This window comes from Podarcis tiliguerta, assembly GCF_965153285.1.
Source record: "Podarcis tiliguerta genome assembly, chromosome: 6".
Lineage (NCBI taxonomy): Eukaryota > Metazoa > Chordata > Lepidosauria > Squamata > Lacertidae > Podarcis > Podarcis tiliguerta.
In genome coordinates this window covers 33,715,744-33,743,400 of record NC_139539.1, presented here as the reverse complement: position 1 = coordinate 33,743,400, position 27,657 = coordinate 33,715,744, and the positions used below count along the sequence as shown (strand labels likewise).

General features: G+C 38.5%; 1 protein-coding gene across 7 annotated transcripts in view; it reads right to left on the bottom strand.

Moving 5' to 3' along the window:
• Positions 1–27,657, bottom strand: part of TRIM33 (tripartite motif containing 33) — a 54,126-nt gene that overhangs the window by 16,893 nt on the left and 9,576 nt on the right. For 2 of the 7 annotated variants that reach the window (XM_083444250.1, XM_083444253.1), the window contains exons 2-12: positions 17,203–17,321; positions 16,919–17,066; positions 15,153–15,285; positions 12,648–12,764; positions 11,621–11,735; positions 8,324–8,470; positions 5,609–5,726; positions 3,898–4,077; positions 1,173–1,420; positions 801–968; positions 18–218 (exon numbers count right to left, since the gene is read on the bottom strand). In XM_083444250.1, coding sequence (XP_083300376.1) covers positions 18–218; positions 801–968; positions 1,173–1,420; positions 3,898–4,077; positions 5,609–5,726; positions 8,324–8,470; positions 11,621–11,735; positions 12,648–12,764; positions 15,153–15,285; positions 16,919–17,066; positions 17,203–17,321 — 1,694 coding nt within the window. The remainder of the gene's footprint in view (positions 1–17; positions 219–800; positions 969–1,172; positions 1,421–3,897; positions 4,078–5,608; positions 5,727–8,323; positions 8,471–11,620; positions 11,736–12,647; positions 12,765–15,152; positions 15,286–16,918; positions 17,067–17,202; positions 17,322–27,657) is intronic. The other 5 variants (XM_083444255.1, XM_083444256.1, XM_083444251.1 and 2 more) reach the window with 4 other exon arrangements.

Genomic DNA, 27,657 nt, shown 5'->3' with positions numbered 1-27,657 from the left:
TCATATAGCATACTAACCTGTATAGGAGGAATATCTGGCAAGGAAGGCAAATTTTCTGGGTTGGTTACTGATGGAATAAGCTCTATTGCTGCTACAGATGGGCTTGTTGGACCACGGTTTGCATTGGCCATGGTGGCTGTTGTAGGGCTTGTTGGGTTGATAGTATTATTGTGCACTGAAACAACTGGGAAGGGACCTGCATGTCCTGGGTTTGAATGCTGCCAAGACAAAGGAGAGGGGGAAGCAAGAGAGAGAAAATATTGTTATGATAAGGAGCAAACTCTTTCCTATGCAAAACTGGAAATTTTCAAAGCTTGTTGCTTTCCTGCAATTCTCTCCATGAGTTTTCCCATTGCTGATGATTGTTTTAAACCTTCTAAAACATTTTGCATTTTATTCACTTTTTTATAGGTCAGAAGGTTCCATAGAAATTATAAGCATCAACTTTTTTCTCCTCTTTTTTAAACCTTATTGCAAGCTTTCTACTCCCCCTCAATCGGAGAACATAACAAATTATTCCCACATTAACATGCTGATCATCCAGCCAAAAGGCAATAAAGTTGTGAAAGGTAAAATGTGGCTGCAAGTGCATTTCATTAGATGCTCCATTAGCTTAAATACTCTGCATGTGGCTAGTAATATCCAAAATTTTACAAGATTCCTATTATGCGGCTCTTTAAACAGCCAGCAACATGGAAGGAGATGTCCCTTTAAAAGAGGTCTCACAGCTGATATATACACATAGAAGCTGAGCTGAATGAAAAGTCCAGAATCAAAGATGGGAAACAAAATGTGCACACAGCATATACTTGTCTTTGTAAGTGTGGCTGCATCATGTACTGGGGCCCGTTGTGGCGCGGTATCCCTGGGAGACGAGCAGTGTTCTGAGCCATTCTCATCTGGTGGGCTTGGAAAGCACCGCAATTCATTCCCCTCTGCATGGTCTGCATACTTATCAACCTCGGAGGCTACAAAACATTATGTATTTTAAAAGATGAGATAAAAGCAGTCCTCTTTGCCAAGTGAAGTAAATGAAGATGCATCTTTGTGCCTTACAAGACAGCGCTGTAAATCCTACATTAAACTTTGTGGAATAAGGTAGAACTCAAAGTGCCAAAGGTGCACTTTAGTGTCTACAATGAGTGTCTTAATTTAGATCATCTGAAACTTGCCTGTTGCTGCAGCATCTGTGGGCCTGCCTGGCGAGGAATCTGCCCTGCAGGCTGCCCCATCCTCATTTGCTGTAACTGCTGGTGTTTTTGTTGTGCGTACACCTGCTGTTGCATATGCTGGAGCCGAAGCTGTGCAAGATTAATTTGCGGTGGAGGTTTGCTGATGTGGTTTGTTCCCGGAGGAACTTGTCCCACTACTACATTAGGAGTATAAACTTGGGTTGGTTTGTTTTCAATAACAAGATTACCTAAACAACAGGAGAGAGAATTGGTCAATCACAAAGTTATTAATTTTAAGCTAAATGTTAACAGTCTAGAAGTTTTACACTATGTACACCCTAGCTTCACAGCAGCTAAAAAGTTAAAAATAAATATACTTTTAATCAATATATTCAGAGACTGGTAATCATTTGCACTTCCTTACTGGCTTTAAATAAGATATTGGTCCTGAAGTACCCATATCTTACCTTAGTTTTATGCATAAAGATACATCACAATCAACATCATGTAACACATTTTTGCAACAAAGTAATTTTGTGTCATCAATAAGCATTCAATATTTTATGAACCCATTTCCATAGCATTAGAAGTAAAAAGACTTAAATACAGAGTAGTTATTGCTTGTGCATAATATGCAAATTATATATTGTAACTTTAAGCATTCTAGAGATTTTTAAAGGAAACACATTTAATAATTAAGAGACTAAAAGATGAAGACAGAAAATCATACAAATACAGCTCTGTAATTTTTACACCAGAGGCCTTTTGCAAGTGGTGTCCGGATTATGGAATATCCTCCCCAGAGACAGCTGCCTGGCTCCCAAGCTATAGTTTTTTTGATGCCAGGTAAAAACCCTTCCCCCAGTCTTTTCATTTTTAGAAACATGTTTAGGTGCCTTGGGACCATTAGAACATTGTTCTGGTTTTTGCTGGCTTTATTCGGATCATTTAAACTTATTAAAAATTAATGTAAAATTAAAAAATGAGTGGGGTTGTGTGTGTTTTTTTTAAAAAAGTATGATAATTTACTGTTTTCTGTTAATGCTGTAAGTATAAAACAAAACTTCAGAACATTTATAACCATTTTAGGATAATAGGGGCCTTGTGTTTCTTTACATGTAAGTGTCTTTCAATTATAATCACATTAAACAAATTATCTTTCTGATTCAACTAAGCCAGCACGCTAGCAGAAGTCAGCACAAGGGCTCTCAGTAGTGCAACAGGGCTTTCCCCTCACCTCCCTGCCACCTCCTCCAATTCCACTCTGAAGAACTGGGGGAACCCCCAGAACATTGTGCGGAGGGGAAGGAGGAGATTGCTGAAATGCTTCAGAAGACGGAACAATCAGAAGAGTGCAAGGTTTAATTCTACCCCTTGTCTTGTGCAGTGATACTGAGCTGAAATACTGCAGTGTCCCTTAATTCAGAACTACACAACAGCCAGCTATGTACTTCTGTCCTTGCTATCAAAGATTAAGTTGAGCAGTGAGAGATGCTTGCAAAGATGCTTGCAAGTTATTTGTAAATAAGACCACGCTGTTTAGCAATATGATTTTTCTGTTTCATCCTTCAAACAGGAATTTGAATGATTCACAACTTTAACACAAGTATGGGGAGACTGTGACCCTCCGTATGTCGTTGGACTCCCTCTCACCAGCCTCAGCAAGCATGGCCAAGTTCAGGAATGATAGGAGTTGTAGAACACCTAGAAGGCTATAGGTCCCCCATCCCCAATTTTACATTTTAAGTACTGTGCCCCAGATTCAAAAGACTATATGGGAAGCTTCTGAGCACGTACTAATGCCTTTGCAGTACAATTTTTCAAACCGCAGACCTCTGACACAGCTGAAGTAGCAAGAGTTATAGGAAGTCCTAGTGTGCATATAGAGTCGCTTGCACACGCCCAACAGACACTTGTCTCTTGGACAGTCTCTAAGGTGGTTTTACAGAAATCCAGATTAATGAACTGAATTTGTGTCACCAAAACAGAATTCTCCATTCTAGCTAAAAGTTTTGCATTTGTTAGTTGCTCAAGAAACTTTCTGCAAATTAATGTGAATTGTCTGATAAATGTGCAACTACCTCTCTGCATTTTTAAACAAGCAAGATCTGTTTTCTTTTGCCTAGTTCTTGGTCTGACCTTTTCTTGATCATCTGAATTATAAAACTAGTAACTTCCTTGAAGCTATTTTACTGTAAGTTGCAATGATTTGTGCACCTGGTTATTTCTTACATGAACCATAATTCTTAATCAAAATAGATTTTCTTGCATCACAACTTCGACTCAACTTTAGTAATTCTAAAACAAATACAACTTCCTGGAAGGGTGACAATCTGTTTTATGCAAGACCACACACCCACTATTTATTGAATGGAGGTCTAAAATTAATTATAACTTAGAAATCTTTTCTTCAGTGTTACTGGAGCCAAATCAGTGCTTGCACTCCAGTACCATTAACCACAATAGGAGACCCCTCTCTTAACAGTTTATTTAGGAACTTGACAATGGCACCCATGGTTTTCCCCGGTTTCAGAATTATCCTTGCATTGATTCTAGAGATTTGTTCTAGTCATATGTATTTGTCAAAGACCGTCCTCATCACTGTTCATTCTTCAGTAAATTAAAGACAAGATTTATTGATTTATTTTTACTTTCTGCTCCCTCTAGGATTCCTCTGAAATTTATTTATTTTTTAATGTAGTTTCCAAGACTTCATTTCCAATACCTTTTTCAGTTCCCAATGTATAGCCCCAATCCAAAGGGCCGCATGATGAGCTCTGCACATGTAGTGGGGGGTTCCGATACCTCTCCCTTTCCAGAAGCATCCCCTCACAGTGCCCAACAAGCTGCCCTGAAGCTTGAGGAACCTCGAAAGTGTCCTCCAACAGAGTAAGAGGAGTTGCTGCTGGAGAAGAACACGGGAAAAACCTGGTATGGACATGTAAGCCTTTGTACACACCTAAGAGGCTCTAATCTATTTTGCTCAGTATCCTATACTGGCTCTTAATTATCCAACCAACAAATTTTCTTATCAACGTTCTCTGTTCTTTTATATTACTTGTAGTTACTATGGGGAGGTATATAAGTCTAACACATGAGGGAAGGGATTTTAATACACAAACATGGATCTAAATGGGATTTTGCCTGCTATTGCCCTTTCTCCTATACATGCCAAAAGCTGGAAAGCCATGCATGAAGGTATAGATTTTTCTCTTGTGAAGTTGTCTCTCACTTGATAGAGCTTTGCCATGCCAAAGAACGCATGCACCTTGCTCAGTCATTGCGTCACTGAAGGAATCTTGTTTTTACTCATTCTACTCTGTCACTATAAGGAAAGTTATTAAGTCTTTAAAGCCAACATGTCCTGCCGATACCATGCAAAAGTATTTTGGGACCAGTTGGAATCTGGTGCCCAATTTTCTCTTAGAATATCTAAAATGTGCTGCTAAAAGTTCTGGAAAGTTTTCAGCCCTGTTTAGCTGATATAAATTATTACTCATATTACTAAGTCTACAGGACAAATACTAGACTGAGTATTCCACATCTTCCTATTGTTTTCTACTTCTTTGTTTACAGAAATACAGCAACTAAGTTGCAGCCTAACATACTAAGAAGTTTGGAACAAACAAGTCTTCTTTCAACGCCTGAATGTGGGCTACCAGATTTGACCCTCAATTGCTTTCCCCTTCAAGGAAGCACACTGATTGTAGACTGACACTTTCCAGTGTCATTTATTACCAGAGAGGAATAGAAGGGAATGACCAACAGAGTACATGGAATCACTACTGATCTATACAGAGCAATCTTGCATGTAGTTCAGGAGACACTCTCCACTCCACTCCTCCATCATCACAACTGTCATGACCCTCCCCTCCGCTCTGTGTATCACTCCACCTCTCTTGTCACAGTGCTTTCTTAGAAGACTATTAAAGCTACAATCTGGAGAAGCTTCTGAAGTAGCCTAACACCACCGTATTCGATGATTAACAGTAGTGCAGCACTACCTATTAAGGCATATCAATTTCCAAGTGAATAACGATGCATCCAGACCATAGAGAGAACTATTCTAGTGACAGGGAGTTGCATGCAAAGCAGAAGCATAGTTTGAGAGAAGCATCTGGGTAGTGGCTGCATATGTTATAAAAGCTTTGGCTCGGATCCAACCCCATACAAGCAAACAGATGACAGTTCATCATGTGCACAGGAGAGGAGAGGACTTGCCAAACAAGGGGAGTTTGGCTTAATGTCTGCTTAAAGTCAGATAATTTTATACAATTATACAGTGAAAAAAAGCTTCCTGGTATGAATGGATCCAAGACACTACCACCAATTTTAGTGGTAGTCTACAGGAAATTCTATCTAGTTCATGCTACTCATCATATTAAGAATTTTTTCACATTGAATTCAGCTTTCAGAAAAATGGAACACCCTCTCACCTAAGTTGACTACATTCTTTGCCCAGAATGTGGGATCACAATGGAAGCGTATTGCTCCATTTGCAGCTGGGACAGGATCACATCGTGCTTTTAAAATATGTCGCAGCTGGAACGTGATCTGTGAGAAGACAAACACTCTCAGATTAGTGATGACATTGTGCGGAGAGTCAACAAAAAGAAGTCGACAAAACAAAATGCAAATTGTCAACAACTGTGTGTGGCTTTGAGCAAGCTGCCATCTCTTATCCTAACCTATCTCATAGAAATAAGCTAAACCTTATTTTCAGTCGCGAAGAATTGCAGGATACAAACATGAGGTCGCAAGAGAATTACTACTGGAGTGCATTACTTCTAAAATACAAGAAGGTAGATTTTAAGCAAATAGATGGTGGCACAGGACTAAGCCACATTCAGAGTATACCCAGTGGAATGAAAATACTTACTCACTGAAACCCATTGATTTCAATGGATCTACTTTAGGAATAGCTTAGTCTGATACCACCCAGAGTTTGTAAGTGGTAACTTGTATTTTTATACATGCCTGACTTTAGTTGTACCAATGTTCAAATGATAACACAGAAAACATACACAATTTGCTTCAATGATTAAGGTGTCACCCAAAGCTCAAGTCATTCAATGTGAAAGACATACACCCTGAGCAAGGTGCTAGACTTTTATCACTTGGAATTACAAACTGAGAGAGCCATACCAACATTCAAAAATGATAGTAAATTCCCCCTAATTTGTTCCCCTTATCTTCCAGCAGCATTTCCAGCAAGCTAAATGCCAAATTCCAGTACCAAAATTTTAATGGAAAAATGTGCTTCCTGCCTTTCGCTGAAACAGACACAGGAATTACTGAGAACTGAGCAGGATCAGTTCACAGCAACTGCTGATACTGATCCAAGGTGGTAAGCAGTGATGCAAGTAAAAATTTGATGGCCCACTTCAACTGGCATCTGAATTATCATGAAAACACAACTTTTATAAATACTGTATTAATTTTCCATGCTATATAAATGCGCTAAACATTTAAGCCAGCTGCCAAATGTAGTCCAATATGGAAGGTAAAACTTAATCCAATAAAACACATTCAGATATGGTTTTATGCAATCAGGGTTTTAGTTCTGATTTGCAGTCCATCATTAAAACAACTGGTTTTGACTTGAAGCAAATCAAGTGACAACTTCATCAACTGAAATTTCTGGTTTTTTTGGTTTTACTTTATCCTAGTGTTCTGTTTTGTTTTTACAGATAACTAGAACTAGAGAGGAGAAATGGAAAAATTCCCTTGGGAAAAGTTTTACTCTTTAGAATTCTTGGTGATTGCTGTTATGGTTTTTAACTTAACTACCCAGATGAAGTTGTTCATTGGATGGTATATAACTGTTAAAACTGTTGGCATCTGTCTGTCTGAAGAGACAATGGAAGAGTGAACCATCGGGTGGGTAAAGTCAAACCACTGGAGAGTTAAAGTGCCTCTTGTGGCTGTAGAGACTAATATGGGAGAAACATGTTTTACTGCAGGTAGAAAAGATAAAGGTGTCTGGTTTCACTGTTACAGAAGCACCATGGCATTTCTTCTCTCTGTGCTTCTCCCAGCAGTCATTTCTCCTCTGGTCACTACTATGGATACATGACCTGACTGTCTTCAGGCAATGCGGTCATCTGCAAGGGATTCCCACATGGCACGGTTAATATTGCCAGCCTTCATGCTACATTTGCAGACATCTTTGTAACACAGAGTTGGTCTGCCAACAGGCCTGCTGCCTAAAAACAGCTCCCCATAAAGCACATCTTTGGGGATCTGGCCATCTTCCATTGTGTGGACATGACCAAGCCGCAGTAGACGTCGCTGAGACAGAAGTGTGGACATGGTGGGAATGTGGGCTTGGAAGAGCACATATTTGTTTGAGACTCTGTCCTACAATGTGATGCCCAAAATCTTCCTGACACAGCGCTCACATAAGGCATTGAGGTGTAAGTTGCTTACGACTCACTTCCATAATGCAGTGCGCTCAACACACAAGCCTGGTAGACCTTCCTCTTGGTATTGGTTGTTAGCATCACATTCTTCCATAGGCTTTTGGGGAGGCAAGTTGTTGCTATAGCTGCCTTACCAACACACCATCAATGGTTATGGTGGAGCCCTTTTCAGACTCACTTCACTGGTACTGAGTAAATTACATATAGCTACAAGGCACTAAAGGTTCCGTGACTGTCTATACAAGTGAAACTGTTTGTCTCAAACAACATCTAACTCCATGAACTTTGCAAAGAAGCCAACAAATTGCCCCTCATCTGACCATCATGAAGCCTAGGTAACCACCAGAAACTATCTGGCCTGACGTCAACTGCTGTATAGATTCAGGAACAGGTAAAAAACCATTGAGCACCTGCTAGAAAGACCTAAATAATTGTCAACGCTATGTATTGCAGTGTTACATTCACCTAATCAAAATGCAGCATGTGTCAGTGCTAGCTGGCTTGCCAAACGAACAAACTTCCAAATTTTACAGTAATTTAAATATCAAGTTTGGAATAAAGTGTGGACTGGAAACACTTGTACAAATATTAGCAAAGTAGCATTAGCTGTACTTACCTGAGAGCTTTGAGAGTAAGAAATACATGGGTCCCCGTGATGCAATATTCTTTGTTTCAATGCAAGAATAAGAGTATAATCTATGCTATACTGGAATTCAAAGCTTTCCTTACCAGTCGCTTGCTATAGAGTAATGCAGTGCTGCTGCCACTTGCAATGGCCCAATTAGTAAAGTTCATCACATGTTTCACCTGCCGTGACAGACCACTGATATCGTTCTGCTGCTGTATTAGCTTCATCTGTCTCTCCTTTGTTACAGTCTGAATAGAAACAGTGCACACATATCCATTTTTAAAAAATAATACCAAGTGCAATGATTAAAACATCTATCTATGCAATGTGTGGATACTTAGTAGAGACATAAATCAGAAGTGTGGCTATAACAAATAGTGGGTAAAATCCAACATTTTGAGAGTGGACATTTATTTGTAGATTAACTTTGTGCCGTACCGGCACTGAGTGCTGACAGGTCACGGGGCAGAACAAAAACAATTCATTGGATTCTGTTAATTGTTTTTTAAAATTACAATTATCATGTTGGCATGGACATGATCTGAAAATGTAACTGCTGAAAACTTGTTGAAGCTAAGTAAGTGGTTGGGTGGGAGACTTTATCAGAACTCAAAAAGAAGAAAATTGGATATAATTGTAATAAATAATATTTATACTCATTGGCAATGCCATCAATTTTTATTCAGTTTAATTATGACTGCACACTTCAGTCTCACAGATGGATTTATTTTAGACATGACTTTCTCAGTTTCCCAGTAACCATGATTGTAATCATTAGTGTTAGTTAAACTGCATGCAACTATTTCAGATGTATTTCCTTCCTATAATGCTGAAAAGTGTAGTTTATTTTAGATTATTTTAAAATATAGATGCTGGGTTGTATCCAGTGATGTTTGTGCATGAGCAGATTGAGATTCCAGTCGCACAAATAAATTATTTATTATTATTATTATTATTATTATTATTATTATTATTATTACCTCACCCTCTCCCTTTATCTCTGCTCCCCATAGCCCTTTGCATGCTTCCAAAATCTGCTCCAGAGGTTGGGGGACCCTTTGGTTTGGAGGATTGATGGGGCCTCAGAGGAGAAGAAGGGAAAATCCTGTTCTGCCCGATTATGGGCAATTCTTCCTACCACTGTAGCACTGGACAAGAGAGCCCTGTGATGTTTGGGAGTGATCCCCAGCCCTCCAGAGCAGTTGTTTGTTTTGGGGTGGTGGTGGGATGATGCAGATGGGATGATACAGAGGGCAGAAAGAAAAGATCTACTATGTGAGCCTGCCTTCTACTCACACAATGTTGGCTACATTCCTTATATACAATTGTATTATTTTATACATTATCCACCTAAAAGATGCTCAAGGCAGTTCACAAAAAAGGGTAAAACATACAATAACTGCTCCATAATTTTGCATTATGATTTATTTCTTCAAAAAGTGCTAATTTGATGCAAGTAGTTAAAGCTAGCTTTTTATCTACATTTTGACCGAGTTTGGTTCAAGTAGCCATCACCTACTTAACCTATCAAATAAATATAGCACCAGCAATAAACATCCCCCATCCCATCCCATTTGGTGCTTGTTACCACAGAGCTTAGGGATTTAATAGCCTTGCTTTCAGGCATCTCAGTACTTTTATACTTTTATCAAAATTAAAGCAAAAAGTGGGGCAATCTATACCTCTGGGCATCACAAAGGAAGACAACGTGGAATATGAATATGATTTATCATAATTTTGAAACACTGAAAGTCCTGTAAAGTTTCAAAGAACTCTACAAAAGCAACATCACTGTTATAGGTCACATTTTTACAAAAAAATAAATAAATAAATTACTAATTTTATTTTCCTGTAAAGAATCATCTAGTTCTAAAATTTCATTTGTTCATAAGAATTAATTAGTAGCATAATGAATGGATAGAATACCATTCAAATTGTGCCATTTCTAAATTGCAATTAACTTTTTTTTTAGGAGCACAGTACCTTTGGGTGTACTAAAATTAGACTGCAATCCTATGCCCACTTACCTGGGAGTAAGCCCCACTGAACTCAATGGAAGCTACTTCTGAAAAGACATGTATAGGACTGCACTGTTAATAGTGCCTTTCAGTGTCTTAGTCTTTCTCCTTAAAATTTAACAAGGAGAAGAGTATTCTATTAGGCTATTGCATTTTTTAAAAATTACAAGTATTCCCATAACAATAATTTGACCATAAAAATTATACCACATTGTGCATTTTGTGAATTATTTTCCTATTCAATATTTCCACTGAACTACATCTGGCTATGGAAACCATTTTGAGATATTGGTACCACATATAAGATTAGCATTTTAAAAACATTTTCTTTATGAAATATAAAAGCCAAACATGTAAAATCTCATCCCGACTGATTGAAGTCATCAGAAAATTGTCCGATTCAAAATGTTCTGAGCAACCCACATCACCAACACCCTTTCAACCTATGACAGGGGACTTGGCAATGAACAACCCAATATTGTAATGAGACACAAAGCTGCAATGTAGATGACTACTAATTTGTCATCCACTGAAAAAATAATAATCTGCATCCAAGTCAGAAGTATTTTAACTGTTAACTACAGATTCAATTAGTGCCACTAAAAGAATCCTGCAAAATGTACTTTCCCAAGGATGCTGTGAGCCATTAGGAGACCCCTCACAGAGCTATAAGCACTCTTAACTAAAGTTCCAAGAATTCTTTGAAGGAAGCCATGATTGTTTAAGTGGCATAAGAGTGCTTTAAATGTTTGGTATGGATGCGATCACACAAATCTGAAGGGTAGGACAAGTATCAATGAGAGATTTCAAATTTTAAAATGATGCATTCAACAAAGGGTAAGATTTTTATGAGACATCACACGGAAAGCAGCACACTTAAAGTCATGTAACCAAGTGGCTCTGCAATTTGTGCCTTACTGAACTGTCATGAATATTTACAATCCACGTCGGTTTTAAGCCCTTTCTGCACTTAGCTAAGCCATAGTTTAGGACTACATGAACAAGCATCAGCAAGCCTCAGGCACACATGCTCCCCACTTTCCTCCAGCATAGCCATGAACACAATTAACTAGATTTCCCCATTGTGTGCAAACTGGGGGGAAATCTGGTTAGGTTAAACTACAGTCTGTTAACAAGCCAGGATCATAAGCCACAGTTTGACTCTTGGCTTGCTTGCTGCGTAATTTAAACTAACCAGAGATATACAAAGTTTGAATGTAATCATGCTTGCTAGCATTGGGTGTGAAATGCGCCAAGAATTTCATAATGGACAAAGCAAACCACAGGGTTATTCAAGACAGAAGAAGCCATATACGTGCAAAGATCACAGCAGGATTCATGCCAAATATTTTTACTTATTTATTTTGCATTTAGTTGTACCTCAAGCTGTTGTAGGAGAGCTTTTCCTTTTTTATTGATTTCATTAATGAGGGTAAAAATAGCCACTTTGATTTCCTGTTCTACTCGTTTGTTAGTTTCATTTACTTCTTTTATCCTGAAAGAGAGAAATGTACTGTCAGGCAGTAGCATTGTAACATCTTTAACCTTTTCCCCCCTCAAGCAAAAATTCAACATATTATGTAAATAGATACAGATTTATATGAAGTATGTTCAACCTCAATACAACATAACATCCAACCATCTTTTCCATTCATTCTTAAGAGGAAAATCTTGAAAGTAATTTCGTTTTACCATATGGGACAACTTCCATCAACATTAAAATATCCTTCTACGTTTGTTAGATATTTATGTTTCATGTGTTATGAAATGTTTATTCTACTGCTTTCTTTGCTTTTTGGAGGCCTAACTTAGCACAGAGAAACTTAGTTGTTGTTGTTGTTTTTTAAAAAACTAATTAATAAAAGGGGCAACCTGTTATTTCAATTTAATGTTCACCTCTCTGCCTGAAGCAGGTAGTTTATTTGGCCTCCTATAAGCACCGGCCTATCGTGCCACTGGTGCCATATTGATGTGTTGTGCTCCCTGGGGCATTATTAACTCCTATTTCTAACCTACTCTTCATCAATTGAGATCCCAGAGTAATGAAACACACTGCAGTGCTGCAGTAACTGCACAGGTGGTATGCACATACTCTCCATCTTGAGCCACAAAAAGCCAGGGAGGTTGCCTGGACATTCTAACTTGCTAGTGAGGAAGGCTCTCCCTGCCAAAGCTGCAAAGTACATGGGCACACTGTTCATTGAACAGGCACTTGCGAATCTGGTACAACAGATAACATTTGCAGAAATCTATTTGTACATGTGAATTCTGTTTGCTGGATCAGGCTGAATAGCTGCTCTACTTCCATCTTCAGAGGCTAGAATTTTAGTAATCCTATAAACTAGCCCATCCGAAGGAAAAATAATACAGTATAAGCATTATTATAGAAATAATAATAAACACCTACCTATTTTGCACCTGAGTAGCTGCAAAGTTAACATAATTCTTCTTTTCAAGGAGTTTGGCTAATAGATTCTCAATAGCACCCTTTTGATTCTGAAACGCTTCTTCCAAAAACTGGTACCTTTCCGAAGCAAAAGACAACATGCAATTATCTAACAGGAGCGCTGCAGTAAAAGGAAACACTGGATTGAAACATAAGCTTGCTGACGTGAAAAGTGGCAGCTGCATTAATACTATTGGTATCTAAGTATATAAGCTATGTGGTGATTTTGTGAAAAATCATTTACATTCTGCACAAATATTTTATCAGGAAGGTCGAATTATGTGTTCGTGCTGAATTGTCCATTCATTGAATGGTTTGTTTTTGCTTCACTGTTATTTTACTGTTTTTTTTTAATATTATGAACTACTTATGTATAGGTTATTCCAATACTTTATTAGAATAAAAAGCTCTGAGCTCAACCCTGGAAAAGAAGCATAAAGATATTAAATAATAGTCAAATATATGGAGTCACAATGAAATGGTCAAGGTTTTGCAGAATCCCTTGCACGTCAAATTTTGCTATCCTTCTCTGCTGCAGATGCCAGAAAATATTATTCATGAACATAAGTCTGTGAATGGGGGGATAATAACTCCACACTGTATTATATCTGTTGTCTCATTTTATTACCAGGGTTCATGTTTCAGAAATTTGTACTGTACTTGCCCAGATTGCAATCTGCATTACATATGAATCTAAGCAATTGTAGTGGTCCATCTATAAGGCAAGAAGAATACTGTGAGCTTGCCATCTTTATTTTAGTAAACCAGATCCAGCCAACTGGTTAGCAAAAAAAGCTCAATCAACTATCCATATACTGCTAATAATTAATGTCAAATTAATATTGTCAAAGTTTCTGAAATAGCATGTTATTCTAAAAACCTGTGACCAATCTTAACCTCAAGAAGTTCATGCTCCAGAAACAACATAATGAGAATTTCCCTGAAGAACTAAAATATTTAAATAAGGAAATTACCTTAGAAGTATGCCCTAGAAGGTGCAAAGATAACAGACTGAACACAAATATCCTAGCATACAGAGGCAGGCACTACTACACTGATTTTTTCTTTCCTTATGCACAGCTTCCTATACCTCTAAGAAGTCACCAATTTAAAGTTCAGCAGGGCGATCTTTCAAACCAAATCAATGTATTCAGCTGGAAAACGATAAGTGTCTTCATTAAGCTGCATTAATGCTACAGAAGCAGAAATGTTGCAGATGCATCCTTCAAAGTACTAATCATGGAAGCTAAGACAAGTATTTCTGCTTAAATGATGCCTACATGTATATTTGACCAGAGGTAGCCATTTGCTGAATCATATTTCTTTCATAACCTCAGTGATTTTGAAACAATTAACATTCAGTGTTGCATCAATCTACAGAATGAACTCATGCAATAATAGCCTAATCCTTGTTAAAGTGTCAGCATCATCAGTGCCAATTCTATTAAAATATTAGCATCTAATTGCATACATCAGTTCATGAACTGTTAATATTCTGTTCCTTTTCATACTCTGGCCTTGCTTACACATCACATTAAATCACAGTTAAATGAACTATGGTTTAAGTGAAGGAGCAGCATAGTTTAATGTGGTCCACGCTACTCAAAAAATTCCAGTTCCCAATTCACTCCTCCCCACTGTGATGCTGCCACACCAGAGAGGAAACAAGCCACAGTCTGGCTTTTCATTGTTCCTCTCCAAGCCAAATATGAGAAGTAAGCCAAAAACGAATCTTTGCTCATAGTTTGTTTAGAGAGAAACAAAGCTTGAGCTACAACAAGAAACTTGTTTTGTCCCCAGCAAGGCAGCAGAACAAGTGGGGACCTTGGACCACATGCACCAGCACACTACTTATTCAGACTAAACTACCATTTTGTTTAACTATGACTTAATATGACATGTGAATCAGGCTTTCGTCAGTCGCTCTGAGCATTTCCTTTTATAAGGAAAAAGTGGGAGATAATTTTTTGTATAAAATAATCTATTTCTAAAACTGATCAATTAAAAAGCAGTTCCTGATTAATTGGGCAATACATTGAAAATGTCAATTATTTTTAACAGATGTACTTACAAAAATGGCAGGTGCTGATGCCCTCCTTTTGAACACACTTTCCCTTCTCTACCCCACACTGGAGGAAATGCCTCTTCTAAGATGGTACTTGCTGCACACATTATGTAAAATCAAGATATGTTTCCCCACAAAAATATTGCTTTATTCATGAACAAATGTGTAATTTAAATTAGCAACTAAAATTCATGTGATTAAGATTTCTTTAATCTGACGACTGATCTATTGCCACTTAGAATCAGTACTGGAGTTAAGAGCCCAAGCACCACCAGCCCAAATCTATCTGCTACAGACACAAAGTTCACACATTTTATAGCAGGAATACTTGAGGACTGTACACTACTTTAAATGCATCTGCTGTGTGAAGATACAGCATAGGAATAGAAGAAGAGCCATACCTATGTTCTTTGTGTTCCAGTAACTGGCAGTCTCTGCATGTCAGTCTGTCACAAGTTTCACAGAAAAGTTTTAGCTGTTCTTGTTTGTGCACAGGACAGAAAACAGGACGCTGACCAGATGCTCCAACAGCCTCTGTGTTAAAAAAAAGAGAGAGAGATTTTTTGTATTTTAATGTAAAGATTAAGTCAGTCTACAGATCGAAACTAGCAGAAGAGCGTCCAGAGCTCAAGGAGGGTCAATGCCATGGCAGAGTTCCCCATGCAGAGGCACAGACTGCTGACTAGGAACAGTATCAGGTCCCACCATTTATGTCTTTCTGTTTCTTTGGATTGGGAAAGTGCTATGTTCCACTTCCCATCTATTTTGGCTACTCACTTCTTTCTCAGCAAATACCCCTCCCCTCCAAAAAAGAACCAAACACTGTGTTACTTTTGTTGAACTTCTGCCTTCAGCACAAAATCCCTTCCCAGTTTCATTTAGGTCCTGCATTAAGGGAAGAATCCAGCAGCATTAACATCCACCTTTGGCAGTTGCCTTGCAAGACATTAAAGGGGGTGTTGCTTTTGGTGAATGTTTCTGGCCTAGATCTCAACCAGAGGAAGGTATTAAGATGGTGGAACCACATCTCCGTTATCCCACTAATTAAAACTATCCTGCCTCACTAACTACTGTCCTATTTTCCTACAATTATTTATCTCTAACCTCTGAGAGAATCTCACTTGCTCCAACTACCTTGTGTCTCCAGCTACTCCAACCAACTCTTTTCTCAGCCTTCAACAAACTGCCTTCCACTTCCTAGTTCATTGAAACTGCCTTAGTCAAAACCACCCATTTCCAGATCCAAATAAACATAATAATGTTACTTTTCTTACTTTCATCTTAAAACACTCTTATATTTATTAATTTATATGCCACTATAAAGCGGCATCAAAAAGTAGGCCTCTGCCCTGTGGAACATGTAATCAAATATTTGACACACTGTCGCTGCTGGAGGAAATGTTAGAAGAGGGAGAAGAGAGGAGAAGGAGGCAAGTGTAAATTGGAAGAGTATGGATTCTGTTCAGTTACATATACTTCAGCTGAGCCTCAGTAATAGAAGAGGAATAAGATGCAAGCAAGCATAAACAACCTAGGTAAGTTTTCATAACTTATAAATGGTTAAACACAAGCATTGCACGTCGTGAGTAGGTCTAGGATTGCAATAGCAGGGACAAAACTAATAGGGTGTATCCACTAACCCACCTACAACAATCTGTCTTCTGACTAATAAACTGCCAGAAATTACTCATCTTCATATATTTTATTGATACTGCCAAATTACATTAAGGAAACAGACATGTGTGGACAGACTTTTTGTGAAAGTTTACTGCCAATGTTTAAATGTTTTTTTATTAATGACTGGACCGTTATTGTACTTCAGAAATATCCAAGAATTGTTTAGTTTTCCAATGGGAAAGGGCATCAGAAAGGGGACAGCAGAAGGTAGCCAGGTATTGAACTTAGCAGCAAGGGTGTCAGAATTGTACCATGGGCTACATAACAACAGCAACTGAGCTGCCCAATTGCAAAGGACTGAACCATGTATGAAATTAAGTATTTTGTGTTATTTGCTTTCCAATGAAGTCACAAACTGAGTAGATGCAATTCAACAGCCTCTCTCTGTTCCAAAACACAAAAATGACATGGATTTTCAGTATCCTAGGCTATCTATAGAGTCAGAGCTATTCTTGACAGGCATGTATTAAGTTAGAAACGGAAATTTCACCTGAAGAGACATCTTCTTTCTTTCTAATCATATGATCCTTAGTAAATTTAACTCGTTGATGAGCTTCTATGCAGGTTTTGCACAGCCATTCTCCACATTCCACACAGAAACCAACAGCACTAGAGTTATCTTCACAGCTGGTGCACACCTAAAAGCCGGGGGAGGGGAATATTTTCAAATGCTGAAGCTTTGACACGTCAATCCAAAAATTACCAAAATATTTTATCTTACACAAGACAAAACTCAAATCACATTGCAAGGAGAAAAGAGTAGAAGTGTCATACCTGTTCTGATTTCTCATCAGAGCTGCTGGGTGCTTCAGATGTGTCTTTGACAAAGTAGTTATCTACCAAATCTATTTGCCTGCATTCCTGGCGACAGATTGGACACCTGATCACACCAACTGCAACAAAAAAAGGGTACTTCTTACACTTTCCTGGATTGCCATAACTTGATTTTTAAAATCATCATAATATTTGTAATTAAAATACAGAATCTTCTTCCAAACCTATTAAGCATAATATGTCCAAGGACAATGCATAAGAGCACTTTCAGCTCCAGTGGGCCAGATAAGATAATGTGTTTCACAAAATAGTTCAAATTCCTATAAGGCACAACATTTATTTATTTTTAAGTATATCAATAACCTGGGAGCTAACACACTAACAGTGCTCCATAAAGTTTCAGAACAGTTGGTTTTTATTATGCCATACTTCACCAGTTCTCAGGGATATTGCGATTTATGAAACTAAATGATTAGCAGAACAACAAATACAGGTTAGTGGCATTTTATGAATAACTCTTCCAAGCTGTTTTTGATCCTTTCCACTTAGAGGGTTGGATCCAGACCAAGTTAAATGAAGTTAAAATTGCTTAATAACTTTGATTTCAGTAGGCCCTAATTTCAGTTACACCTAAATCAATGGAAGCCAAGTACAACTAACTTAATATGGATCTATCCCATTTTTTCCACAAAACAAAACAACAAGCAGTAAGGCATGAGCAAATGCTGGTTGATGTTTGCAGCTTGCTTGGTGGGAAGCAAACTATGAGCCCAGGTTCAGACAACAGGATAAGCCCAAATCTGGCTTGTTTCACTCATGATGCAGCAAGACCAACAAGGAATGGAATAAGAACTTTTCAGCACACTGAACATCATGCACAGTCATGTTAAATCAAAGTGTTTAACTTTAGTTTAATATGACATGAGAACTGAGTCAAAGTCTATGGTCACATTCACATGTATTGTGAAGTCGAACTATGGCTCGGCATGAATGTATGAGCATGATAGCTCCTGAGGACAATATTGCAGGCACTTTGCTCCTCCCTGGGCATTTTAGCTCTGCACAGCAGTGCCACATGAACCCATAATCATAGTTAAGGTATCTGCTTGCGAACTATGACCTGTAACCATAGGAAAAACCTTGGCTACTGGTTATGGGTAAGCAGGAGAGATCTTAACCATAATCTCAAGTTTGGATGACATGCAAAGCCAAACCTAGGCTTAGGTGCCATGCTGCGCTGAGACAGGGAGCAACAAAGTGACTGCAATCTCCCAGAAGCCAGCAGCTAAGCCATTAAGTGCAAAGTTCTATGTACAAGAACTGCTCATCACCTCTGAGGAAATATCCAGCACCTTTCTGGGCCTCAGAAGGCTGCCTTTGAGGAGGATCAAAATGCATCTTTCTAGGAGCTAGCAGGTTCACATTGTCACAGTAAATCATTATCTGGCTTACCACGATACAAGAACCAGATCTATGTCACATTACTAAAATAGCAATCACAATCAAATATATGCTGATGTGTCTTTTGATAAAAGACCGTAATAGTTTACAGCACTCATCAGTAGGATTTAAATATGAAAAAACAGGAGTTTGACATTTAATGAATGTTTATACTATTACTAATATGCTATTAGTTTGAGCTTTCTTCTGCTCCATTTTCAATAACGTTTGAGAGTACAAGTAAAACAGTTCCTAAACAAGGACTCTACATTTTCAAAATGGATATGTGCCAACAGATACTGTTCTGCTTTATGCAAACACATTCTGGGAAGAGCTTATCATCAGTGCAGAAAATTCCCCAGGCACAAATCGTGTTTTGTGACTGGTGTGGGTTCAACTGTGGCCATGTGGAAATCTCTGAATGCCAGGCTGCACTGCAGGGGGGTTAGACCAGATGACCCTCGTGGGTCCTTCCATCTTGACATTCTATGGTTTCCTGTGCTACTTTCTTGATAGCCAGAGGATCTTAGTGACCAAAGGGAGGTAGAAGAATTGTGGTGCATTTAGCATGGAATATAGTAAGTTTTCCAGCAGTCCTCTCCTAGCCAAATGTTGCTGCATATCTTGAGGATACAGTCTTCTCCTATTTCAAAATAGAGCTGTTTTTAAGGAATTGAGCTGGTCTCTTTAGCATCAAAGTATTAAAGGTTGAAGTTAGGTTGATGCATTAATTGTGCATCTAAAAAACAAAACTATTTCATAATTAACCCCTGTGGAAGATCACAAGGAGGTCAGAGGAGCCAAGTGACAACTCAAAAACATTTTGTGTAATTAATCTTCCAATTGTTAAAAAACCTACAGCAAACACATAAAATTGAAGAAATATCAAGAGCATTGTTGGATAAAAGCTAAGCTACAAATGGAACAATTAAATACAAATAATTGTGTGGTACCAGCCAATACTATAAAACTGGTAAAGCAACCTTTTTTTAATTGGACAAACTTTTTGCTGGCACAGGAACAGGCAAGCTTTCAAGTTACATTAAAAACAACAACTCACCAGGAAAAATAAAAATAAAAATGGAAAGCCTATGCTCCATGTATCGGTCAAATACATAGAACAGATTTAGTACCAGTCTGAATATTTGCTTATTTTTGTACAAGCTTATCTGAGTGTACTTAGGTAGGGAAAACCAAGAAGTGATGTAAGAAATGGGGAGCAGCTATAGCACACTGCTAGATTTTTCCCAGCTGAAGAACATAAAAGAAGCCCTATCTATTATACCAATATGATGCTTCCTACAGCAACCAAACTGATAGCTTCACAAAGCTCACAAGCAGGACATAAACAAAATACACCTCCCACACTTTTGCTCCCCAGCAACTGTTCAGTGGCATTTCATAATTGAACATGGAGGTTCCTTAGACCCACCAGGCCTGTGCTCCATGTATCGGTCAAATTCCTTTAAAAAGTTTTCTATGAGCCATTACCAAATATTATTGTAGATACAAATTCCAGAAATTATGCACTGTTAATTTATTTTGTAAAATTTATACACCTCTTGATTGTAAAAAAAACAACAACTGAAAGCTGTCCTCTCTCATTATTGAATTGCCCGAAGCTCCAGTATTGAGAGGGAGAAACTACTGTGTCTCGCCACTTCTCTCACATGATGCATAATTTTATAAACATCTATCAACAAAACAAAGTATGCTATGGTTGCACTGCTAGGAGTGAGGGACAGAAGCATAGGGGCATGTGTTTTCAAAATAAGTCATTATTTTATTTAATCTATTTATATACCACCCTTCAGTTCAAGGCTACTACAATGGAGAGAAAGAGAACTGTTCTGGTATATCAAAAGCAAGACAAGCAACATGGCAAAAGAAGTAAAGTTAGTCTTGTTTTAGGGCTGCCATATGTCTGGAATTCCTTGAACAAAGCTGGGATCCATCTGTCAAAAATGATGTCTAACGGAATTTTCGAAAAGCAGTTAAAATGTTCGGGGAAACCCGGGCATATGGCAGTCCATATCGGAAGTTTTTATTTTTTTCCGCAAATTTCCTGAAGAATAGCTTAAAAACGTATTCTTTTCTTTAAAAAAAACTTTTTTTGCAAAGCTCAACAACTCTGCAAAAAAGAAAAAGGAAAAAAAAATCTCAATAATTTTTGTGTCCTGATATATGGCAACCCTATCTTGTTTTCTCTGATCTGCACTTCATCCTATGATGCCTTTTAGAAATATATTGCTTGAGCTAGGAAAAGCCAGCACAAGTGAATCTTAAAGCTCTTACACACAACTCTCAGCTTTGTTGGGCTTCTCAGGAACCTACCAACTCATGAGAAAATAGTTCCTAGTCTTCTTGGTTGCAAAACTGGCTGGGCTCCATAAATCCAGTTGCCAGCACCCATTCCCACTTCTCCATAAACTACGGAGGTATCTAGCAAGAGAAATCCCTCACATCATGCTGAGGTTTTGACAGAAGCAGTGACTGAGGCTTGCACTACTTTCAGCAAAATTCCTGCCCAAAGTGAGATAAGATCCACCCACGTCCCCATCATCATTGGGCAGCAGACTGTTGGGGGAAAATATTTTCCATCACTTTGTGCCCTGCCTTGAAGACTGAAAGAACTGACAGGAGTCCTCCTTGCTATTTCCCCAGTGCATAATGTGAAGTGGAAGTCAAGTCTCTTTGCAACCAACAGTGGGGAAAGGAAAAGCACTAAAGGGGCATAAACATCTTTCAAATTTTGTAGGGCTGCAAGAAGTGACAGATAAGATCCACCCCACCCTCAAATCCTCTTGTGCATTGCTGCTGCTGCTGCTAGGCGTAGATATGTTAGACGATTCTTAACAGCTCCTATAAGGAAAGATTTGTGCAGTTATGTCACTCCTAAGCCTTTCAAGGGTAATGTTATAGGGACAGAAGTACTGGTGTCTATCAATGAGACTTTCTGAAATGGTTCTTTGAAGACAGGGAATAGAGAATATGCTAAAGTATGCATAACTGTGCAATCCTAGCCATTTCTACACAGAAGTCAGTCCTACTGAATGCAATGGGACTTACTGCTAGGTAAATGGGGTTAAGATTGCAGCTTAAGTTATCACCTAAAGTTCATTGCAGAAAATGGTTTGACCTGTTACATGGAAAAATGAATTTGCCTTAATCAAAACTACTCCCCCCACCACTTCAATACTTTAAATATACTACTGGTATTTTTAATCACAATGGACCTAAGTCGGACCAAGTAAACTAACTCTAGCAAATAGTTTTTTAAAGTAATTAACTCTTTAAAAACCCAAATATCTTGTGGTACCTTAAAGACTAAAACTGTTATTGCTACCTGCATTTGTTTTATATTTTATTTATGAACGGCAAAAGAAATATGATATAAATTTATTGTGACATACAGCTTTTATGGACTAGAATCCACATAGTCAGATGCCTGAAGGATTTTCTTGAGTTGCTGGTATAAATATGCATAGCTTGCCAGTGCGGGGGGGGGGGGGGGATGGAGACTGTAAAATGAAGAAATTAAAAACTGTTACAATGACATTTTTAACAGTGTTTGTGGGAATGATAAACATTCTGGCACCGGCAATTCACGCGGATGAGAATTAGCAATATATTTCTATCTCTTTGGATGGATAACTACACTATTCACTTACTTCTGATTCAATGACTAGATGATCAAATAAAACTTTAGATCATATCCAATGACATCAGCAAGCCAATAAAATGTTTTAAATTGTTTCAATTTCCATGCCAACTCATATATATGTTTTATGAAGTTAAGAGAATGTTTGAAAAGCACATTTTATAGCATTGAGAAAGACAAACGAGGAACATTAAGCACACATGGGAAAGAGAAACATTGTTGTCACTAATGAGATCTGGCCCAAAATCAAAGATCTGCTTATCTTCTAGTCCAGTGGAAAGAAACCTCCAGCCCACAGGCCTATTTAGGCTTGCCTGCCTTGGAGATTGGCACATCTGGATGTTTGGAAACCACACCCACCTTTCTAGGGCCTGATGTCATATATAACCTCAGGTGCATGAAGCGACAGCTAAAACAAGGAAGTATTAGGAGTGCAATAAGTGCGCTCACATTCTTCCTTTGCATCCCATACTTGAATTCAAGATGTGGTTCAAGCTGCACCTGCAAAGGAAGAAGGAAAGAATCGGGAGCACACTCGTCTACCCATGTACTATCTGAAAACTGGCATTGGTTGCCAGAAGTGAAATATTGATGTTATTTTCAGCTCTCCCACCCCACTATGTGGCCACTAATTCATTTCCCCCTTTCCCATATAAATAAAAGGAGTAAATATACAGAGCATTCTCAGACATAACCTGACCCTCTCCCACCCCAAATTATGAAAATTCTCTCTCAAGTTACATGTCTCCCACACTGGGCTCATTAGGTGCAAGGAAAAAAAGTGAGAAGGAGAAAAGTCAGAGTTTACAGTTGAGGAGGGGAAATGCGCCCTGGAAAGAAATAAGCAAGAAGAGCGAGTGTGCCATTCCAGACCTCTGCTTGAGTCCAAAGCTGTGGCTATAGGAGAAACAATAACCCTTTGGGGACTCCATCACAGTCTCAGGTTATGTGTGTGTGTAAATAAACCATATAGCATAAAGACACAACAACCTCCACTGTGCCCAAAAGGAAACACAAACCCTGGGTAAGTGTCTAGAACTCCTGGAATCTCAGGAGAATCTGGAACTCCTGGAATCTTGGAGATTGGGATGGCACGCAACCATATTATAGTGGGCAGAGAGTGGGCCCTTAAGTAAGAAATAAATAAAAACTATTGTTAGGAGGACAAAAGCAAACGGAAGAATTCAACATCACACTATTACAAATGATACATCTGCACAAGCCCATCTGTTTGCCAGAGGAGCAATCCCCTCTCTCCTTCCCTCCCCACCATGTGCTATTCTGCGGGTTTCCCTGACCTGCCCACAGCCAGGGGGGTGCACAGGGGGAGCAGAGGGGAGAAATCCCCATTGTGCAGGGCTTCTGCTGATAGGGATTGTTAGGTGAATCCCACCCAAAGTCTTGTTGCACCTTAAATATATTGTGGCATTATCTCATGGAATAAGATATTTCCTCTACAGGAACCACATGTGCAATATTTCTTGTTTACCCCAACATAAATATGGCTAAGCCTACATGGTGTTAAACACCATTTAAACAATAATTTATAAAATATGAAAACTGTGTTTGCCTTGTATGATACAGAGGAAAAAGTTCTTAACCCAAGGTACTATTTCTGTGTTAGCGGAGTCTGTAACCTGAAGCGTATGTAACCTGAAGCGTATGTAACCCGAGGCACCACTGTACAGAGGAAACAACTAGCCACTCAGATTCATGTGAATGCAAGGAAACATTAAGGAGGAAGAAGAAAGCAGAAGGAATAGCTGAACTGAAAAGGAGAAATGTCAGAGGTGTTGCTGCATATTCTGGCCCTTCCCTGTCATACACCCTAACTCTTACCATCATATCAAGTCCTCCTTCTAAGCCAGGAAGCCTCTCCTGATCAACTCCAAGGCAACAACTTGTTTTACTCTTTTAATAGTACCTCAAGCTTCATCCAGTCACTACTTTTTGGAAGATTTCCTTTAGGTTACTTCTATAACATGTTCCTTTATAAAAGTTAGCCAACATACATCAGGAAAAAATAACATTGCACACATGGTTTTAGTAACCATCTTCCATAAGTTATTAGTTTTCTTTCATATTTACTATACAATGCATAAAATTTGACTGCATTTTGTCATTGTCACCACCATTATGCATTCTAAAGCATTACAGATCTTATGTGGCTTTCGAGCTGCAGTGTACCGCTGTAAAACTTATCTTTAAAAATTTCACTATTGCATGATAATTCTCAAAACTCTGAACCCAAACAGCTTTTCCTAACTATCTTTGACAGTTCTTTTGTGGCTCTTTCTACCATCATTTCCCAGATCAGTGGTGTGTGTGCCATGTGCAGGCACGATGGGCAGCAAAACTGGGGCAAGTAATCTAATAATGAAGACAATGCCCAAGCTGCACAACAAAATTGTGCCAGCCACATGTCTATTAGTGAAGAGACAGTGTGGAAGCTTCAGACACAAAGGAGACCTCATGCAGGTTCATGTAGAAGGAGATGCCTCCTTAAGAGTTAGTCCACCTCAAAAGGTTGCTGCAACGATAAAATAGGCCAGGGGACAACCTCCCACCCTTGAACTTGTTATACTAAAAGGATTATTTCACTAGATGTAGCCTTAGGCTTAATGTTTAGCCTTAGATGTAATTGGGAGATGACTATCTCTGAGTATGTGACCTCATTATTAAGGAACATTGTGCACAGATCTGGTATGAGAGAGTTTCTGCTCTGATGAACATATTCCTTGAGTCCCCAAACTTCTTTCTGAAGAAATATTGTGTTCTCATCCCCACTCCCCTTCATTTAAGGCCTCTTTTCCTAGTCATTTCCACTTTGGTATTTTTCACTGAGCCCAAACATTCTGGTAGATTAAAGGAATGGTCTCCTGAAGCACTTTTCAACAGAGACAATCCTGATATATCCTAAAGGAGAAGTATGCCTCCATAGATGCTATGCAGCCACTTCTTTAAAGCAGACCATTTGTGTACAGCATGGTTTATAAAAAATAATAATAATAATAATAATAATAGACGCACCTATGAAGCACTGAGTTTATTATAGGTTTTAATGATAGCATAACAATAGCAAGAGTTCAAATTATTCCCAGGAGAAATTGTAATTATGTTTATAACATTTAGTTCTTAGCAAGGCTGCCAATTAGTTACTACTCACATTTCTTACATAACGGCAACTGTACTATGAAGCTGCAACTATTGTCTTAGTCAACCATAAAGTTCACTGAGTGATCTTGGGCAAGTCACTATTTCTCATTCAAGCATTTGTCACAGGTTGTGGTGAAGATACAATAGAACAGCGCCCAACCAGTGTTCGAAATTAGCCTGACTATAGACCACTTGGGACCAAGTAAAGATGCCCAGGTGCCCGGATTGTGTCTGACATCTCCACATCTGGAGATATATGCCTGTGGATCATTGGATCTTGACTGTTTTCACACACTAATACCACATCCTGTAGAATTCTATCAGTTATATTTTATCTGCACAATCAGAATGAATTTCAGGAACCAAAATGCTTTTTCTGTGCAGCCTGAGCAGGAGCAGCGAACAACATTATAGTTAACTGTTGTCACGTGTCTTCACTTACCCCAGTGTCCTGCTCACAGTGGTGAAAAATATTCTTAGGTTATGAATGGTCTGTGTCACCATTAAGAAAAAGAGCTGGAGTAGACAAATATATATGTGGACTGTCCCTGGATAAAGTGACTCAAAGTTCTTAACCTTGCTCAAGGTTGTCATACAACTAGACAAATGTTTAACTGAGAATCAATCACAGTCAGTCCATCATTCAAAAAAATAAGTCTTGCCCCCAAATGACAACTAAACATTTTGTTTTTATTGTAATCTTGGTTTAAGGAGCCATTTGGTGCCTAGCTTATAAATCTGAGTTTCTAATACTGTCACCAGTAAAACATGCCCCTCAAGCTCCTTGGAAAACGACAAAAATAAAAATTAAAAAATAGACAAATCTTAAATAGGAAGGTAGTTGGTGGAATTTAGTATTATTGCAATACTGGACATGAGTATTAGGCATCTTTGGTAGCCAAGCATGGCCGAAAAGTCGGGTGTGTACAGTAAATAAAATTATTAGAGTTTACCACTGGCCCTATCCATCTCATAAGAAATTGATTCAGTCTCTCCCATAAATTCCAGGCTCATGTCTTTGACACCACAGTTTGATTGATTGATTGATTGATTGACTGGATTTGATGTGATTTGATTTATATAATGCCCTTCATCAAAAGATATTGGGGCGGTACACAAGTGCCTATAGTTTTTGAGTGCTTCTAAAGCGTAAGGAGCAAAGGAATAGTCAACATGACTGCCAGGTTTGGACCTTTAAATCATCTATACAGTTTTACTTGGAAGTAAGCCTTACTGAGTTCAATGGGGGCAACTCCCAGGTAGAGGGGAGCAATTTTGAATTAGCTGCAATCCTATACCCACATTGTGAACACACATTTGATTGTTTGTTTGGTTTGCAAGTCAGAGCAGAAAACAAAAAAATGCTGCACTATTGTGGGATAGGAAATCTTTAAAAAAACAAACCTAAAAACTAAACAAACCTCATCCATTTAGTTCTTCCTTCTTTAACCATCTAACCACAGAAGAACTATTTTTATACTCATTACTAGTAGGGATGAGATTAACAGTACAATCTTGTACACATCTACTCAGCAGTCAATGGAATGTATTCTCAGGTAAATTTGTACAGGAGTAGATCCTAAAGAAATATAACAGGGTTGCTTTAATTCATAGTATGTGTAGGAATGTGAGGTAGTATAACTTTGTGTGATCTGGCAATTTGAGGAGACTTATTTGCAAGGCAGGATTAAGCACATGAGATATTTTATCCCATAATGCCATTATATTATCCTGGTAACCAGTAACTGCAAAAAGGTGGCTTAACATCTCATAATGAAACGATAGGAAGATAATTTTTTGTATGCAATGAACAAAAGGAAGAACAATTGTATTATTCTTTGTATTAGTTTCAAAATGTGATAGCTACGTGTGGGTTAGAAATCATTTCCCCAAACCTTCAATGTTAAGACTGAAAAAAACCTTCACTTTATTGCATTCAGTCATTATAGGCAAAGCATGAATCAATGGATCATCTAGGTCCCTAACAGCAGTGCTATTTTTCTAGAAAAAGAGGTGCCAGAACTCTCCATGTAGGTGGAAAAGGTGCCGGAACTCCCTTGTTCACTTAGAATGGCAATGGTGCTCACCTGAGAGGTGCCGGAACTGAGTTCCTGGGAGTTCCCTCTGAAAAAAAGCCCTAACAGTCTGGTTTCTGGTCCAGTTTTGGCACTGAAACAGCCTTGGTCATCGTGATGACC